The sequence below is a fragment of the Nannobrachium achirus genome (genome assembly GCF_963921795.1).
Source record: "Nannobrachium achirus genome assembly, chromosome: 15".
NCBI classification, from domain to species: domain Eukaryota; kingdom Metazoa; phylum Chordata; class Actinopteri; order Myctophiformes; family Myctophidae; genus Nannobrachium; species Nannobrachium achirus.
In genome coordinates, this window is record NC_137822.1 from 11,016,794 (window position 1) to 11,036,790 (window position 19,997).

At 41.3% G+C, this 19,997-nt stretch overlaps 1 protein-coding gene across 1 annotated transcript; it reads right to left on the reverse strand.

The window, feature by feature from the left end:
* Positions 1 to 472: 472 nt before the first annotated feature.
* On the reverse strand, positions 473 to 18,416 carry c6.2 (complement component 6, duplicate 2; the record flags this gene model as incomplete). The annotated part of the gene is made up of 17 exons (XM_080743397.1): positions 473 to 648; positions 1,870 to 2,105; positions 2,725 to 2,809; positions 3,689 to 3,886; positions 4,630 to 4,762; positions 5,074 to 5,185; positions 5,815 to 5,983; positions 6,850 to 7,075; positions 8,413 to 8,579; positions 9,963 to 10,085; positions 10,408 to 10,651; positions 11,212 to 11,400; positions 11,991 to 12,150; positions 12,921 to 13,062; positions 14,324 to 14,468; positions 15,478 to 15,631; positions 18,262 to 18,416. The coding sequence occupies 17 exons, from the start codon at positions 18,414 to 18,416 to the stop codon at positions 473 to 475; spliced, it is 2,814 nt and encodes a 937-aa protein (XP_080599523.1).
* Positions 18,417 to 19,997: the final 1,581 nt, after the last annotated feature.

Sequence of the window (19,997 nt, forward strand, 5' to 3'; positions counted from 1 at the left end):
CAGTAAACCACCACAGTAACGGTATTCCCATTTCATTTGATTGAAATACAATACCACTGGACCCACTGCTAGGGCTGTCACGATTATGACATTTTACATGACGATTAATTTTCACTCAAATAATTGCGATTAACGATTTAATTGTGTTTTTGTCATTGACAATTACATTTCTGTTCGGCTTTTAGGCTTTGAAGTTACACGTAACCGTTATGACATGTAACCTAAATATACAAAAAAATTACTGACATATTTGACAACTATACTTAAAAAAAAGAACATTGGATAGTGGAAATAGCAGATCTACAAGCTCACAACGCGTCGCGATGCGACGTGTTGTGAGCTTGTAGATCAGCTATTTCCACTATTTTTGACTTTTAAAAAAATATATGAACATTTTTCAACATGGAAACGATTATGACGATTATGTAATAATTGTGACAGCCTTACCCACCGCATGAGTGTCACACAGTGATCATCTAGCCTCACAGTCACCTTCGTGGAGGACCTCAAACTGGTAGTTTAAGCACTTGAGCGTGGCCATTTTACACAGGTTCATGCTCCTGTTCCTGTTGCGTATCCTCAGGCAGTACATGGCGTCTGTGCCTCCGTGGCAGTCTCGTGAAGCTATGCACTCACACTTTTCGAACGCTGAGAAAAGAGAGTAAATAAAAATACAGAAATGAGTCATAAGCTCAATGCAAATATGTATTACTGCTACTGAGTTACAGCAGCGCCTTAACACATGAACCCATCATCATATTCAGGGTCAAACATTCGGCCAAAATTGAAGATCTACAGGCTCACATAGCCTATAGATCAGCTTTTCTTTGCAAAGAGATGGTGTGTAGAGGGGATAAAAGGAGCAGACCAAATACAGAGCCCTGGGGCCAGGGGGACACCGGTCAAAAAAAAGTATTGTTGGCTCTGTACTGTATTAGTCACAAAGTGACTTGAATACACAACAGCAGGTGACTCAACTAACTAACCCAGTCATTCCCAACCTGTACTTGGACCTTAAAGGGGTACTGTCACCTAAAGGGGTTGAGGGGCAGATTACACTGTGACATGAGCTTCTCTGAAAACGGTCTGAAACAGTCTGAAGCTCATGTCACAGTGTAATCTGCCCCTCAGCCCCCAACAACAGCTAGTAGTCATACGGTCAGGCAATACAGACAATTAATTTGATTGGCTTATAATTGCGCATCCCCACAATGATATCATAAAAATATTAACTTGTTTTTTAAGATGATTCTTAAAGTGACAGTAACCCTTTAGGTGACAGGCCCCCTTTAATGACAATTCATTGTGATTGTATGCATTGTGAGCTTGTAAATTGCTTGTAGACGGGAGTATAAAATTAGACTTAAACACATGAACCCTAGTGTCCCTATTCTGGGCATGTCATACTAGGCGAGAATAGACAAACAATCTGCAAAAAAATGCAGACATAAAAGCTCACAACTCGTCACATTGCTGACGAAGCGACACAAGATTGTAGCTCAGATATTTCCTCTGGTGATGTACAACAAGTATTATTATAGGGCTTAAAAAGACCAGGACAGTGCATCTATTTCACCAATTTTGCCAAGACAAGTTGGCCGTGGTAGTCACTGAACCCCTAATTGCTCCCGGTGAGCAGCCAATACTTACCATGTATTTATCATTCAATCGTTCAAACTGTCTGGCCAAAATGAATTGGTGAAATGTTTGGTGAGTGAGTGCTACCATACATCCTTGGATGTTGTGTAAGTACATTGTATATATGTTTTGGGAGTTTAGCACCACAGAAGGCTTTCAATCTGGGAAGGAGCATGCCACGCACCACACTCTTCCTTTAAGGATCGATGGCTTTACGCGGTTAATACTCACCGGAGCAGGTTTCCCATTCGTAACAGCGGTCCAGTCCACAGGGGACAACACTGGAGCTAATATAGGACATCTCGGCTCTGAACCTGGCCCAGTCCAGCTTGGTGTCGTCACACTGGCCCTCGTTGACAAAGAAGAGGGGATCACCGTGGCATCGGCCAGCGTGGAATGAACAGAGGGACATTGGCACTGTGACGTTGACGTCCAAATTCAGCACGCAGATGGTTTCCTCGAACGAGCTGAAATCAGACAGGGAAGTGTAAGAGGTGGGAAAAGAACTCTGATTATTTACTTCATTCAACTCTCTTTGTTGACCCAAAACATTCCCTCCGTTTTAGTCTCCACAATGTAACTGGTGTAATTGTAAAAAGGACTTTACTTTACTTAGTTTCCATCACTGGCGATAGATAAATAAATGCATAATGTACTGTATGTATGCAGATTCCCAAATATATACATACACAGAATGGAAGCTCAGTTATTTTGTACTTTTATCTCATCATAATCTCAACTGTAGAGAAATGTATTTTCAGCTGCTGAGCTCTAAAATATCATAGTATTGACATAATTTACATCCTTCTATTGATGATGGACAAGACACGGCAGATTTTCATATTTAAAATAATGCACATCCGTTTGGTGCTGAGCCAAAACTGAAAAAATAGAACCATTTAGCTCCAAAAAAGTGTATTGCGACAGCAGGTAATAAATAGTATGTATAGTAAGTATAAGCCTTTTTATACTTATATAAAATACACTAAAAGTGAGCCCACGCTTTGTGCTACAAGACTCTCAAATTCCATTGCAAATGTTCTTGCAATAACTCTACGGACAAAACAAATACTGAATGTCACTTACAGGCAGCTCTCACGTCGAACACAAACACACCGACCGCCCTCTAGAGTCTTTCCCGGATCACACTGGTCCTGAACATATGGATTTTCTAGACAAACACAAGAATATTTGTTTGGTATATCTTATACAGTATCGTGGTGTTCCATTTAAAAAGAAGAAAAAAACAATCTTGTGTATATGGAGATCTACTGCATTCTGTCTCCACATGTATAATCTCAACAGTGCAGTTGGTATTAGTAGGCGTCTCCCTTAAATACCATACAGTGGCCACTTTCTTGAGTGAGATTATTAGAAACACTACTGTCTCTGTCCATTGTTTCAGTTAATGGCATCTGTTGGTGTTCACTTTGCTTGTCTCAAAAACTGCCCAAAAACATATTTCATTAGTTTCTTTTTCAATGTCCATTCCAAAATGATTTAAGAAATTCTTTATTTGAAGTAATGCTGTTTTGGATATCTGAAAGTTATATGTTATATTGGCTGTTCAATAAAGAAGTTTTTTTTTTTTTTTTAATGGCATGGCAGTTGCGATGGAAAACATTGTATCCGTAACTCAAAGCATTATGTAAATTCTATGTATATTTTGTGAGTGTCTTGTAAGATACAGTAGATCTATCTATCTACTGTATCTATCTATGAATCTATGGGACTTGAAACCACAACACCAGGGAACTCTAACCCCTCTAACCAACAATTATGAAACTCAAACGCATATTAGAATCTATTATAATTTCAATTCTGCTGAGGAATTATTGTATTAGTTAAGTGACTTGAATCCACAACAGCAGGGTACTCAAAATACCTTGAATCCTGGATTATGGGACTCAAACCCACACAGGAGTACTCATTTTCAAAGTCCATCACTATTCCTGGCAATAAGGGCTGACTGTATTACGTGTAATGTTAACAAAAGTGTTAATAAGTATTCAATCGTCTATCAATCAAAAAGAGATTACTTTGACTGTACCATCACTGCAACGTAAGTCAGCAGGTAGCGGTGGCTCCCAGGTGAGTCTCTCGCTGCACCTGTAGAAGCCTCGTGGAATAGGGGCCAGGCCTGGCTCCTTGCAGTTAAGGCCAACGGATTCCCCCACGCGGTACACCTCTTTGGTCGGGTACAACGTCATCGACTCAGGCACGTTCTCAGGAGCAAAGCACAGCTTCTCTGAAAAGACAAGAAGAGAAAGAGTGAGTAAGATGCTGACTGAACGTCTAATTGATTGGGGGTGCTATTGTAGGGTGTATGAAACTATTCTGTAATAATGAAAGAATAGAAAAGGCAAATCTTTGTTTGTTTAAAGAGAGACCAACATATACAGTAATACACTGTACTGGTCAACATGCAACTGATGAAGTAGGGCAGGGTTCCCCAGTTAGTTTTCCCCACGGGCCGAATTATGTCTAGGGTACCAAGCTGAGGGCCACAACATTGCAGGGGGCGACGGTGGCGTTCCCGCTACTCCAGCGACAGTTCAGATATCGTCGTTGTCGGGTGAAAATCTTGTGTCCAAAACCGTTCATTTTGCATTTTTTCATTTTAAAAATTATTTAAACTAGTGAAAACAGCCGATCTACAAGCACACATATGCTTTTAGATCTGTTGTTTTCACTACTTTTGTGCGACGGCCTTGTATGATTTGGGAAAGAGCGTACGTTTGGAGATACGAGATTTCCACCCGACAACGACGATATACTAGTGTTGCTGCTGCTCTTATACCACTATTATTACTGGGGTTGGTGTGGGCCAGACAGTAGCCCCCCGCGGGCCGCAAATGGCCCGCGGGCCGCCTATTGGGGAACCCTGAAGTAGGGCATTCATTTACGGGTGGGGAAAAACATAGAAAGTTTAAATGGATGGAGATACAAGGTTTCTGCCCGAAAGCAATGATATCATGCTTTAGCCCTTACTGATGCATTGTCCTCTTGGCTGCGTCCAGGTTCCATCTGGAAGACAGTTGACGTACTGGAACCCTTCCAGCTCGAAGCCTGTGAAACACTGGAACGACTCGGCCTCTCCAAAGTCATAGTACAGCTTGGCTTTCTGACGGTGGTGGAAAAAGTATAAAATACGGCAATGTAGAAATACTCTGATATAAGTAAAAGTCAGGAATTCAACATTTACTTGAATAAAAGTACAAAAGTATTGGTATCAAAATGTACTTCAAGTACCGAAAGTCGAAAATACTCATTATGCAGAAATGTTTGAACCATAGGTCTACTCCAGGGGTCTTCAACAGGGGGTCAGGGACCCCTAGGGGATCCTCAGAGTTACTACAGGGGGTGTCCTTGGCCTGAAAACGTTGACCCCGGTCTACCCTATTAACACGCTGGCTACAGGCTTGTTAACATTACCAGCAGATAACTGTTGGCTGGCCTGTTGGGTCGTAGGCAGCCCTGCACACCAGGAGGCAGCTCGTCTTTCCATCCCTCTGTGAAGTCATCGTCATTGTCACAGGTGTCTTGTCTATAGGGAAACACAAACACCATAAAATGTAGGGTTGCAAGCGTAGAAAGTTTCTTTCAGTTATGCTAAAATGTTTTTGCTTCTTTTGTGATATTCTATTTAGAGTCTAAGTTCTTGGTTTACTTATGATCCGAGATTACTGAGGCACTTCTCTATGCATTGTGTGTGTGTGTGTGTGTGTGTGTGTGTGTGTGTGTGTGTGTGTGTGTGTGTGTGTGTGTGTGCGCGCGTGCGCGCGCGTGCGTGCGTGCGTGCGTGTGTGTTTACCTCTGTTTAAAGAGCGTCTGCTAAATGCCTAAATTGTAAAAGTCTCCAAGACAGATATTGCAAATTAGTAAGCAATGTGATTGGACAAACACCAATTAACCAACCAACCAATCAACCCACTGTATCGTCTCCTACTGTACTTGACTGACTTCATTTTATTGAAAGACTCTCTCCTACTTTAATACTTTATTCTCTCTCTCTCTCTCTCTCTCTCTTTATCTCTCTCTCTCTCTCTCTCTCTCTCTCTCTCTCTCTCTCTCTTTATCTCTCTCTCTCTCTCTCTCTCTCTCTCTCTCTCTCTCTCTCTCTCTCTCTCTCTCGCTCTCTCCTACTTTGACTGTCTGTCTGTCTGTTTCTCTTACTTTTCAAAAAGAGATATGTGGCATCTCTCCTCCTCTCTGCCAAGGCCCTGGCATGGTTTGCCTCCCTTCATGGGACGAGGGTTGTTACATTGTCGTGTCCGATGTCTCTTCAGGACAGCTGAACAGCTTGACCAAGGCCCCCAGCAGCTCCAGAACCCGTCCACCGCCTCTGGACAAATATAATACCAAATATGTACAAATGTCAGATTCAGATTCAGATTCAGATTTCTTTATTAACCATTGTGTAATACACATAGGAATTTGCTTTGGCATACTACATTTTTGCATTCAAATACAGAACGCAACACGTAGTCACCACAGCAGCCATGGACGGCGCTATCTTGTCACATTCATTTCCCACTGTTCTATCACCAAGAGTAGGTCCCACATTACATAGAAGATATACTCTGACAACCACTTAAAGCTACACAATGGCACTTCTTTTTGTGTGTGAAAAAAAGAAGAAAAAAAAAGAAAACATTGTTTTGACCAATCTGTATAGTGGAGTATGTTAATACAATAGTGGTATAACTAACACAACCACACTGTTTAGAAAAGCACTATAGCCTACAAATACATTCATTATTCTATTCTATTCTATTCTATTCTATTCTATTCTATTCTATTCATTCTAACATGGGAGAGATTTTACCTTCAGGCAGTACCACTTGTCAACCAGTAGAGGTCAGACCCTACTACAGCATTAAACTTTCTCAGTAGAGAAAACATGGAGAACAAATAGGCGGCCAAGCAATAAAAGTTTTTATTTTGTTGACGAAATTGTCAATATATTTAGTCTTAGTTTTAGTCACCACAGCTTAGTTTTTGTTTAGTTTTTATTTAGTTTTCATCAGTGAAAACATTTTTCGTCATAGTTTTAGTCAACAAAATCAACACTGCAATGTATGAATGAATGAACCATTGTATTTAGAAAGGTGCTATAAAAATGCAATTCATTTTTTGTACACTCTCAGAGTTATGGGGGGGGGGGGGGGGGGGGGGGGGTTGGAATCAAAACAATGGAGAACCACTGACCTGAAGTGTAGTCTGGGGATCTTCTCTCGCAGTTGTCACCATAAGTGCCGTCCTGGCAGATGCACTTGCACTCTGTGCCAGAGAGCACCGCCCTGGCGTTGTTGGGGCAGGGAGCGCACTTACAGGAGTCAAACTCCTGCAGGTACTGGACCAGCGCCGTCTTCAGGTGTCTCCGCTTGGTAGCCGCACACGGGATCCCCCTGACCAGATTAATGATGAGCCGCACCTGCAGATGCAAACACACGAGTAGACTCTGTAATTACTCTGAAATTACATTGAAGCATGATAGTAAAAACTAATGATAGATAAAGTACACCTGACCTCATAGTGTTAATTTTGACAGAAATGTTTTATTTATTTTAGTCATAGTCTTTTGAATAAAATTCCATTTAGTTTCAGTCGGTCTACAATTGATTGTGTAGACGATTCTTTTTTTTCAGACTTGGTTGCATGCTGAAAATATCAGACACAAACGCAGAGCGACGCGCTGTGGGCTTGTAGATCTGCTATGTTCAGAGCGCAACACCGGAGCGCAAGCAAACATAAAATGATTTGTTTTTAAGTTCTACTGGATCTCTTCTACACTGGTCCATCCATCCCTAACATTTTAGTCTAGTTTTTGTTTGTTGACAGAATTGTCAATATATTTAGTTTAGTTTTAGCCAACTAAGTATAGGATATGGTGAGCTGACGATCGCCCTGTAAAAACATCTGATTCTCAGGCAACAGCTTTATGTGTCTAGTAAAAAATAAATATTACTTTATAATATTATTATAAAGTAATATTTAGTTGTTGCTGCTTTTTGGGCCCTTTTTCTCCCCACTTTAGTCGTTATGCCAATTGATTCCTTCTGGGGTCAAACTGCTACTGGCTCACCTGCCAGTGAGGAGCCCCCACCGGAAGGACATCGTAGAACCTCTGTCCTACTCCTCCTCAGCCCCATCACTCCCCACTGACAGGTGCCGCCCCAGCCCATATCATCCTCGTCGCCCGGCTTTCTTTCCCCCGAAAACGGGCCAGTTGTGTACCTACAGTATAGACAAGGGTTCCCCAATTAGTTTTCCCCAAGGGCCGAATCATGTCTAGGGTACCAAGCCGAGGGCCACAACATTGCAGGGGGCGACGGTGGCGTTCCCGCTACTCCAGCGACAGTTTTCGTCGTTGTCGGGTGAAAATCTTGTATGTCCAAAACTGTTCGTTTTGAATATATCATTTTAAAAATTATTTAAACTAGTGAAAACAGCCGATCTACAAGCACACAACGCCTTGCGGTGCCAGGCGTTGTGTGCTTGTAGATCTGCTGTTTTCACTACTTTTGTGCGACGGCCTTGTATGATTTGCGAAAGAACGTACAAATTCGGAGATACGAGATTTCCACCCGACAACGACGATATACTAGTGTTGTTGCTGCTCTTATACCACCATTATTACTGGGGTTGGTGTGGGCCAGACAGTAGCTCCCCGCGGGCCGCCTATTGGGGAACCCTGGTATAGACGCTGGACAAAGTCCATTATTACTATGGGATGTGCAAACAGAAGCTCTCCATGAAAAGCATCCTGACCTCATACTCCACCACGGCAGGGTTTACTATGAGTGTCTTAGTCCATTCCTTGTATATCTCCATGTTGGGAAGGACGCCTCTCCTCTCCCAGGCCAGCTTCGATGCCTCTCTGATCTGACCTCCTCTGACCATGGAGATAGACTTCTCTGACGACTTGATGTAAGACCCTGAGGATAGCACACATTAAGGGTTGCAACAGTTAATCAAACTATTTGATTTAATCAAATATATAACATCCGTAAAATCAGACCGTTCCTCACCCAGGAGGCAGCGCAGCTCCTCATTCAGACATCTGTCATATCAAAACTTGACTACTGTAACTCTCTCCTCACTGGTCTCCCGGCATGTGCACTTAAACCTCTCCAACTGATCCAAAATGCCGCGGCACGACTGGTCTTCAACCAGCCTAAGTTCTCACATGTCTCTCCCCTTCTCCGCAGCCTCCACTGGCTCCCGGTTGCGGCCCGCATCATGCCGCATGGAATACAAAACACTGATGCTGACCTTCAAAGCAGCCAAAGGTATGGCTCCTCCATATCTCCAAAATCTGATCAACCCGTACTCCCCCACTCGTTCACTTAGATCAGCCAACACAGGGATGCTGACCGAACCCTCGCTAAAAACTCCAGGGCAAAAATCCACTCGTCCGAGACAGTTTGCCCTCTTGGCTCCCAAGTTGTGGAATAAACTCCCTGTCGCACTTAGAACAACGGACTCACTCGCTGCCTTTCGCCGTGGACTGAAGACTCACCTTTTCAGACTCCACCTAAACCCTTAGCACTACAGTAAAATCAATGACCATACATGAAGCTAGTTAACATTTGTTTTTTAGGTTTCTTTAGAACTTGATTATATTGTGTTTTTCTCTAGATAGATATCCATTTACATTGTTATATTGCTGTTAATGTACTGACCTATTATCTTGTTTATTATTGTGATGTTGTATCTGCTTATTGTAAGTCGCTTTGGATTAAAAGCATCTGCTAAATGCCTAAACTGTAAACTGTAAACTGTAAATATATAACAAAAAAGGATCCGAGTGTTTTAAGGAAGCATCTCAAGTCATCTCAAGTGTTCACTTGAGAGAAACTTAAAGGAGTAGTTCACCCCCAAAATGACTTTTTTCCTATTGATTACCCATGCCATGGAGAGTAGAGTTCAATAATATTTTTTGGTTTTTGTCACATTCCTAAGACAAAAATTTGATTTGAGTAAATTTACCCCCATTGATTCCGGATGGTGACCCGTTTCTGCAACGTGCAACTGTAACTGTGAACATGCTCTGCTTTCAGGATTATTTTGACCCCATTTTGGGTAGTGCTAAATATTCTTTGGATTTCTTAGTTTAAGAAAAAAAAAATATATATTGTAAACGTTGTGAGTGCTGTGTTTGTCATTAGTTATAGGAACCATATTTTTTCTTGTCCAGAGATAGCTGTATGTTACTGAAATATTTTAGGTTAAAGCCTAATTTAGGCCTTGGTGAATAACCACTGGGCAACATGTTGCTTAAAAAAAAGCAAAAAAAAAAAAAAAAAAATGAAATTTACCTTCATAATTTTCTGTCATCTTGTTGTTACTGCATCTTCTGGAGCGATCGTGTCGATTATAGAAAATGGTGAAGATTAGGCTCTCTTTTTTAAGACAACCTGAAGTCTCCTCTAACGTTTGACCTTGAAGGAGAGGAACACATGGGATCAAATAACACATTATGCTTGAGCCTGTACTGTACATCTGCTTTTTGACATGAAGAGGTTTGAGAACCACTGCACTATAGGTCAGTTGTTCTCAAAGAGGATTCCAGGGATTCTGTGGGTTCCTTTAGAGGGGGTGTAAATTGACCCATACAACTCTGTAACTCTGACAGTATACAAATGGAACCAAATGGACCCTAACAGGTCCATTTGGTTCCATTTGTACACTGTCAAAGTTAAGGGGAGAACTTTCACATTTCAAGGCTTTAGAACCACTGCTCTATAGGCTGTGCTGTTGCACCTGAGCTCTTGAGCTCCTCGCGGCTGTACTGGTACAGCAGGTCATAGTGTCCTCCCAGGGTCCCCGAGGCGTAGTAGTGTGTGCCAAAGCGCTGGAAGATGTCCCTGTAGAGGGCGTAGTTGTAGTCCAGCGGGAGAGCACTGAGGAACTGCAGGAAAGGCCCGTCCAGGATGAGCTCCTCAGGTCCCTTCAACTTGAACTTGGACACTGGCAAAACCTGGTTCACCCTGATGAACGAAGACGCCTGTAGATGATAAGAATGATCATAAAATCAGGTTCACGTGAGCTGGCATAAAAGTTCTCTGACCTAGAACAATAGTGGGTTGCCTATATAGCAACCACACTAATAATGTTCATGATAATAACCATCCTAATAATAACATCATATTTAGGAAGATATTCAGCTTGTGTGCTGCGACGCGTTGTGAGCTTCAGCTATTTTATGTCCACAATGCGGGCGCCAAACTATAGGTGCAACTCAGGCTTCAGGGCCTTCACAAGTACAGCAAAGCAAACACAATGTGTGTGTGTGTGTGTGTGTGTGTGTGTGTGTGTGTGTGTGTGTGTGTGTGTGTGTGTGTGTGTGTGTGTGTGTGTGTGTGTGTGTGTGTGTGTTTTGCCAACCTGGGGGCGAACAACCAACTGCATTCATGCTTCCTTCAGTGCATGCAGAGTGTGTGTGTGTGTGAAAGAGAGAGAGAGAGAGAGAGAGAGAGAGAGAGAGAGAGAGAGAGACAGACAGACAGACAGACAGGCAGACAGACAGATAGACAGAGAGCGAGGGAGAGGGAGAGAGAGGCTTGCCTTGTTTTTTGAGGCCTTGAAAGCGGCGTTGTACTTCTTGGAAGACTCTCTGCTTCCACTTCCAACGAAGAGGATGAAGCCCCAGTTGAACTTGGGGCTGTAACTGCTAGAAGAATAGACTGTTCTCACATTGACCACCTCAGCTTCCACTGGCTGAGGATCTATGGAAAAGTGCTCCTGCAGCCCCACCTGTAGGACAGCAACCAGCATGACATGTGTCAACTCCACTGTGCCAGTAACTACTACAGTAGTACTACTACTACATATTTGTCAAAATTCTATTTTTGCAATGGACATTACAAATATGACCAGAAACAGAGCTAACCCTGAATGTATAGTGCTAGCTAGTGCTGCGGTCCTCAAAGTGGGTTTTGAGGGACCTTCAAGGGTGAATTGTGAATTTACTTGTAACAGAGCAGTGCTGTGTTCTACTTGTAACGCACGTATACGCGTCTGCTGTCGGAAATAAAAATATGAATAGCGTATGCCCTCGTGAACCTTTCAAAGTAGCGTATTTTGATAGGCATTATGCACTGGCGTATGCCCTGGCCACATGAATAGCCACGGATCATAGATTATAGTATGCCCTCAAAAAAAGTCTAGAACACACCACTGTATAGTATTTCTACATTGCAGTATTAATACTTTTACTGAAGTCAGAAAACTAAGTAGCCTACTTTTTCCACCACTGATTATAGGTCTGTAGCTCTTGCGTGTGTACAAAATGGAACCAAATGGACCTAGCGGGCAAATGAAGCGATGCAATTATTATTTAGTACCTTAATCTCGAAGCTTTGGAAGTTGTAGGGGATGCGGTAGTAGATGAGTTTGGGCAGATCGGCGGGGGTGTAGTTCCTGGGTCTCTCGGTGATGCAGCTGCCTCCCATGAACGTGTTGCCCAGCACACTTCCCCTGGGCTCCTCCGCAAGGGCATCAAACCTGCACGTTGGTTTTCACAACCCCACGGTTACACAACAAACAACAACAACAACACATTATGAACAACTTTGCGGCACTTCACTGGTTACATGTGAGTTTTAGAATCTTAGAATTTTAAGATTTTACTGCTTGTTTTTAAAGCCCTATAAATGGTCAGGCTTCTGCATACTGTATATCTGTGTTCTTCTAAAGGAATATTTCACTTTAAAAAAAAAGGTTTGATAATTGTATCGTCTAATCAGGCTTTTGGGAGCACCCGGGACTCCCATGTGAACAGTACTTAGTTTTATCGAGCGGTTTGCCACCCAGTGCAACGAATGTGCCAGCTGTAATTTCTGGAGAGAGGAAATGTCCTCACTTCCTTTTTACCTTCCTTGGTAACCAGTAAAGTTGTTGTCATACAGATAACATTAACTCCACAGCATCCCGTCTCCTTCATTAAACCAGTGGTTCCCAAACGTTTTGGCTTGTGACCCAAAAGAGAAATTTGACATTTGCCTGGGACCCAAACTAGTGAAAACAGTAGATCTACCAGCTTGTAGATCGGCTATTTTCACTACTTCTTAAACATCTGTGTTCTAATTTATGTAATTTCTTAGATTTTTCTTTGATTTCTTGCTGAAATTACAGAAAGAAATCATTGAATTTACTTAACTTTTTTGGGAATGTTTTAAAAAAATGTTTTTTAAATAATAATAATTAAAAACAAAATGTAGTAAACCAAAAATTAAACGCACTGTTTGGGAAACATTGGGTTAAACAATGCCTACCCGTTTCCTATGAGTTCAGCTCCAGGGACCAGATTCTTGTTTGCACAGAACTCCGTGGTCTGGCCACCACAGTTCAACTCGTCAGAGTTGTCTCCACAGTCATTCTGGCCGTTGCACGTTAGCGTCATGTTGATACAGCGTCCTGTGATGGTAGGAGACAGATATCAGCATACGTTGATGTCAGAGTGTGTCGTTTTGTGCATGTGAGCACAACCTGTATGCTTTTTATGCTGACATACATTATCTTGTGTGACACCTGTGCTTTACAGCAGACAAAGGGAGCAGATAACATTAAAACCGACAATTAAACAAAATGAGGGGGGATTGCATTAACAATTTAACAGATAAAAAATGACTAGTTTGTGGTTTACAGTCTGGTAAATCCAAAAATATATATATTTAAAAAAAAATCAAATATGGACTTATACTGTTATTCGTCTCAGGTACTGTACTCAATTGTAAACCTGTGATGTGACAATAAAGTTGAAGTTGTTACTAATCAGCAATAAGACGCATTGTGGTAAATGGTTAATGGTGCATTTATATAGCACCTTTATCCTAGCCTGACACTTCAGTCCGCACATCACCCCCCCCTGCTGGTGGGTGGTTTGTAGTGTGGACTGAAGCTGCACACATTTTAATCTATTTCGAAGGCGCCCGAAGAGCGGGCGCATTGAATGGGCCAATCAGGGTTGTATGCTTGGGGCACGTGTGTGGCTGCTCCGGTCCCAGCCCCCTCCAAACAGAGCTCTTGAGCTCACGTAAGACTCACTCGTGGACTCTGATTGGTGTCCTCTGCCCACGTGAGAGTCTAGTGGACTCTGATTGGTCCGTGAAAACTGTCATGGCGGAGTCAGACTTGACTCGTATTATTTTAATAAACTATGAAATAGTGCCGTTTCTTCACGTTTTAATACCATTTTGCACTAACGTAAACATGCAGACATATAATATGTTATGAGAAATAACGTATTTTTGCAATGTCACGCCACGTCGCCGTCGCGCGTGTGTGTGTGTGTATGTGTGTGTGTGTGTGTGTGTGACGTCAATAGGCTTTAGCCCCCCCCCGCCGAAATGGATTGTCTGCCCGGAATGTCAGACTCTCTCCCCCCACGTAGTGTGGTGTTGAGATGTCGGACGCTAGCAGTCAGGCAACCTTTATCCAAGGCGCTTTACAATGATGTGCATTACATTCACCCATTCACTCACACATTCACACATTCACTCACACATTCATACACCAATGACAGTAGCTCTGGGGGAGCCCGGGATCGAACTGGGAACCTTCCGGTTCCCAATCGGGCCGCTCTACCTCCTGAGTCACTACCGCCTGCTGTGAGCTTGGAGATCTGCTATTCTCCAGCTTGCCAGGCTGAAAGTGATTAGAACATTACATACTGTACCGTTCTCACACTGGAACTTGTCTTTGCAGTTCACCGCTGGGATCTTGCATTCAGTAGAAGGATAACAAGGCCTTTCCTCTGTCAGCACCGGGTCGCAAGCAGCGCCTCCAAACTGGGCTGGTCTCTGGACGTACCGGGTTCGAAGCTACAAGAACAACGTAAAATACAAACACACAGTTGAACTTGCAGCAACTTGAAAACTTTCATTCTTACAACATGAAAACTTTCATTCAGACAACATGAAAACTTTCATTCAGACAACATGAAAACTTTCATTCAGACAACTTGAAAACTTTCATTCAGACAACTTGAAAACTTTCATTCAGACAACTTGAAAACTTTCATTCAGAGAACTTGAAAACTTTCATTCAGACAACATGAAAACTTTCATTCAGACAACTTGAAAACTTTCATTCAGACAACTTGAAAACTTTCATTCAGACAACTTGAAAACTTTCATTCAGAGAACTTGAAAACTTTCATTCAGACAACATGAAAACTTTCATTCAGACAACATGAGAACTTTCATTCAGACAACTTGAAAACTTTCATTCAGACAACACGAAAACTTTCATTCAGACAACTTGAAAACTTTCATTCAAACAACTTGAAAACCTTCATTCAGACAACTTGAAAACATTCATTCAGACAACTTGAAAACATTCATTCAGGCAACATGAAAACTTTCGTTCAGACAACTTGAAAATCTTCGTTCAGACAACTTGAAAAACTTCATTCAGAGAGACAACTTGAAAACTTTCGTTCCAAAATAAAGAGAAAGACAGACTGAAAGATGTTTTGATGTCTTTCAATGTGATCTTTGTGTGTGTGTGTGTGTGTGTGTGTGTGTGTGTGTGTGTGTGTGTGTGCTGTTATATCTGTTATAAGTTGTCTGTGTCATGCAAAATGAGCGAAACTGATCTACAAGCTCAGCTATTTTCTTGTGAGCTTGTAGATCTGCGATGGCATTTTGTCATGCTGTTGCTGTCAGGCAGAAATCTCATATCTACAATTCCAATTCAACCTTTTATGTGTTTTCGTAAATTATTGCTCTACTCTTTTCCATTTGCTGAAAAGTAAACATTTTGGACAGACAGGGTTTTACACCCAACAGCGAGGAATACAATGTGAACACATGCGAGAGAGGTTCTTGCCTGTTTCTTGGCACACGGCGAGCAGGCTGACCACTCCCCATACTCTGTGAGCTCACAGTTGATTGGACAGAATTGCTCGTTACAAGCTCTGGTCTCTGATTTGCACAGCTGGTGGCAGCTGTTCTTCCAGTAGTAATCGTCATAGACAATATTCCTGCCAAAAGAAATGTGAAAACCCTCATTCAGACAGTGGTGGAAAAAGTACTCAAATGTTTTACTTAAGTAAACGATCAATAATAATGCAATAGAGAAATTCAAAACGTACTTAAAGTACCAAAAGTAAAAGTATTACTCATTATGCAGAATGTCAACGTGATGCATTGTGAGCTTGTAGATGGGCTATTTTCAAATGGACTAATTGTATATAGAACTGAAGTGGCTGAATGTTTTGTAATAATAATCAAAATCTACAAAGTAACCGTAACTTGTTACAAAAGTTGTCAAATAATTGTAGTGGAGTAAAAGTGCAATTTTGCCTGAGATGTGGAGTAGACTAGAAGTAAAAGTATTTGAAATTGTAAATACTCAAGTAAAGTACAAATGCCTCAAAACTATAGTACTGCAAAAGAAATGCAACTGCAATTCATTATAAAAATAGTAAACAATTTATATAGAAACAAAACAAGAACAACTGTTCAAAAAACAAGAGTCAGATATATCCCTAATATGAGTAGAGTGAATATTCATCTAAAGTACAGGTGTCACGCAAGTTGTGCCAGTGTAGAAACAAAACAACACACTCTGATGTCAATGATTCTGTCTTACCATCACAGGACCATCTTATCTTATCATCAACATGGCACTAACATGCAACACCCAGAGTGATTGTGGAGACAACTTGAAAACCTTCATTCAGACAACTTGAAAACGTTTGTTCAGACAACTTGAAAACTTTCGTTCAGACAACTTGAAAACTTTCATTCAGACAACTTGAAAACTTCATTCAGACAACTTGGAAACCTTCTTTGAAGCAACTTGAAAACTTTCATTCAGACAACTTTAAAATCTTCGTTCAGACAAGTTGAAAACTTTCGTTCAGACAACTTTAAAATCTTCGTTCAGAAAAATTGAAAACTTTCATTCAGACAACTTTAAAATCTTCGTTCAGACAAGTTGAAAACTTTCGTTCAGACAACTTTAAAATCTTCGTTCAGACAACTTGGAAACGTTCTTTGAAGCAACTTGAAAACTTTCATTCAGACAACTTGAAAACCTTCGTTCAGAGTTCAGACAACCTGAAAACTTTCGTTGAGACAACCTGAAAGCTTTCGTTCAGACAACTTGAAAAAGTTCATTCAGTTAGTTAGTTTAGGCCAACTAAGTATAGATCACCTTTGTGTTTGCAGATCATAGCGGTCGTAATAAATGATTTGAGGCAAAACAAGTGTATTTGTACTGTATAGCTCGCTACACATAAAGCAATCCAAAGCACTTCATGTAAGGCATAGAAAGGCATTCAAAGACAAAAAAGCATTCAAAAGCATAATAAATAAGTTGAAATAAGACAGGTCTCTGTACTGTGGTCAATGAGCTATATGCCAAACTAGAAAGATGCAATTAGAATTTGCAAGTATGGTTGCCGACTTGCCGTGGTCCCCTTTCAAGTCAATGGGGAAAGTTAATTCACTAATATCTTTTATATATGGAGATTTCTGTGTCAGTCCATGTCCTTTTCATGCCCATACATACAGTATATGGAGATCCCTGATCAATATCAATCAGTCATCAATATTAAGCCCATATTGTGAAATACCCACACTGTAGATGGACATATGTGTCATTTTCATGTTGTCTATGATGTCAGACATGATAATGTCAGTCATCAAATCCATATCTGGGAAAAGTTTATTTTGAATTAAAGTCAATGGAGTAGATTAATTTCATGAATAAATGTATATAAATGAAACTATATAACGTATCTCTTAGCAAAATGCGTGTCCCGATGAAGCCGGTCGATTTGACATATGGCCCAAGTGCGTGCCACCAAAACTGCGGGAGGAATTCTGCTGCAAAAACAAGTTTACTTGGAAGATGGAATCAGGGTTATTATGATGTTGAACATTTATGGTCACTACTCTCAGAACATATGTGAGAATTGTATTTCAAGATGCATTCCTTGCCTTTACACAGCATTTGAAAATTCCATTACTAGGATACGAGGACTGATACTAATACTAAAAACTGTTTTGGACATTTTCAGTGCCCTCTGGTGGGCAAATGTAAAATGGTGATGCTCATACTGAAACAGAAAGACAGCTGGCTCATCATTATAGTTTTGCAGCTAATAACAGTGTGATAGAAGGTAACATGATAGGTGGACACCAACCAAGAGTGGGCCAAAATGTTACATGTAGAAAATGTTTTTAAGTTAAGTATACATGATTAGAGCATGCTTATACATTCAACTAATATTTATATAATTGCTCCAAAACCTGTATATCCAGTCATTTTGGGACATAAACAAGAAGTTGAAGGATAAAATTAAGTCTGATAATGATGTACTGTACCGCCATATTCATATCATGATACTATTAAGACATCCAACTATCCTGTATCCCTACAGAATAGGCCAATGGTTTTCATAAAATGTTCAGATCATGTCACACAGAACCCATAGTGAAAGTGTGACAGAAAAAAGCTGGTAAGAGTATTGACGTTGAAGATACATGCTGTGACACTGCCTGCAGTAGTCTGGTACGTTACCAGGGTTCCCAGATTCCTATTTAATAAGCGTACAATTCTAGGAGTATGGCATGCATTTGAAGCGTATCAAAGGTAAGGTACCTGCGTCGATGTTGTTCGCCGAGGTTGCATGTTCTGGAGCAAGCAGACCACGCCGCCCATGGGTAGCGGTCACAGAAACACGCCTGGACAAACGTCCCCCAACTCATGACCTGCAGCAGCAGGACAAGGAGGAGGAGAATGCTGCTGCGAGCCATGAGCCCCCTGCACAGTGATAGTAGTCCTGACACACAGGTTAGAGGCCTGAACTGCTTTAATGGTCTTTAATCACCTTTTCTAAAGTGGAAAAAGAGAGAAGAAAGAAAAGTCGACAGGTAAACGCGAGCAGGGTTCTTTTTTTTTTTTTTTTTACTACTGTTCATTTCTTTGTTTTATTTGAACATATGGAAGTGATATGATCTACTGTATACAGCAGTGGTTCTCAAAGTGGATTCCAGGGACTCTGTGGGTTCCTTTTAGCCATAAATTATAACTTCCAGCAGAGGGTGCTAATATTCGGACGTTTTGTCTCTCCTGGAGTTATAAGGCAGAGTCAAATAGCTCTCGCAGGTTGACCCTCCACGTCCCTAATCGCCTCAAAACATGTTTAAATCATGAAGTTTCTAATAAATTAATGTTTACTAAAACTTCACCGAGTCTCATCGCTTTCCTTGTTTTTGAACTGCTTGGGTAAAAATGGCCGAACATATCACGTGACGTTGATCGCCGTTGCGATTCGCTCATACTAGGACATGACGTTTTATTGTATGCGGAAGTATTCCAACGTTCTGTAGTTCTGAAGCGTTCTGAAGGCGGAAGGATTCCGACGAGGAAACGCGAGTCTCTGAGAAGTTTTAGTAAACATTAATTTATTAGAAACATATGGACTAACACATGCCAACGAGTGGGCTCATAGGTAGATATAAAGCTGTTTCGACGATGAGGTGAGCAACTTCATGATTTAAACATGTTTTGAGGCGATTAGGGACGTGGAGGCTCAACCAGCGAGAGCTATTTGACTCTGCGTTATAACTCCAGGAGAGACAAAACGTCCGAATATTAGCACCCTCTGCTGGAAGTTATAATTTATGGCTAGGTTCCTTTAGGGAGGTATAAATTAACCCATACAAGTATGTAACTCTGACTGTGTACAATTGGTTGCATTTGTACACTGTCAGAGTTAAGGGGAGACCTTGACATTTGAAGGTTTGAGATTTGGTTCCATTTGTACACTGTCAGAGTTTAAGGGGAGACCTTGACATTTGAAAATATGAGAAACACTGGTATGCTTTCCCATGCACATGCAACATTTTACAGCAGCTAGCCTATGACATCAATGAAACCTTGCCAAAAAGGTCAGCCAAACAATTCAAGTAGCTTCACGTTAACTTGAGAATGAAAAACCTTTGGTTGAGTGTTTTCAGCTTATCATCCAACTGAGTGGCAACAACAATGCCACATCCATGCCACTGCTCAAACTTTAGTTTTTACAATTATTTTCAGATGTGATCGCTGCCATTAAAATCCAATCAAAGCACATTCTCAGAAGATGCAAACGGTGACTTACCATGTAAGTAAAACAAATCAGAAATCAAATGATTGTCCTTCCTTGCAGGGAATAAACCCAACAGTCAACTTATGTGTCTGACTGTGAACAGATAAGAGGACCCCCTAGTATAGCTTTGCCTCTCACTGCAATCTCAGCCTCGATCCCAAGTACCGTGCTGTGAAGGAGGAACGCCCCTTGAATGCCCCCCAAGGAAATGAAGGATTCAAAGTGCTCAATCACAGTGCTATCT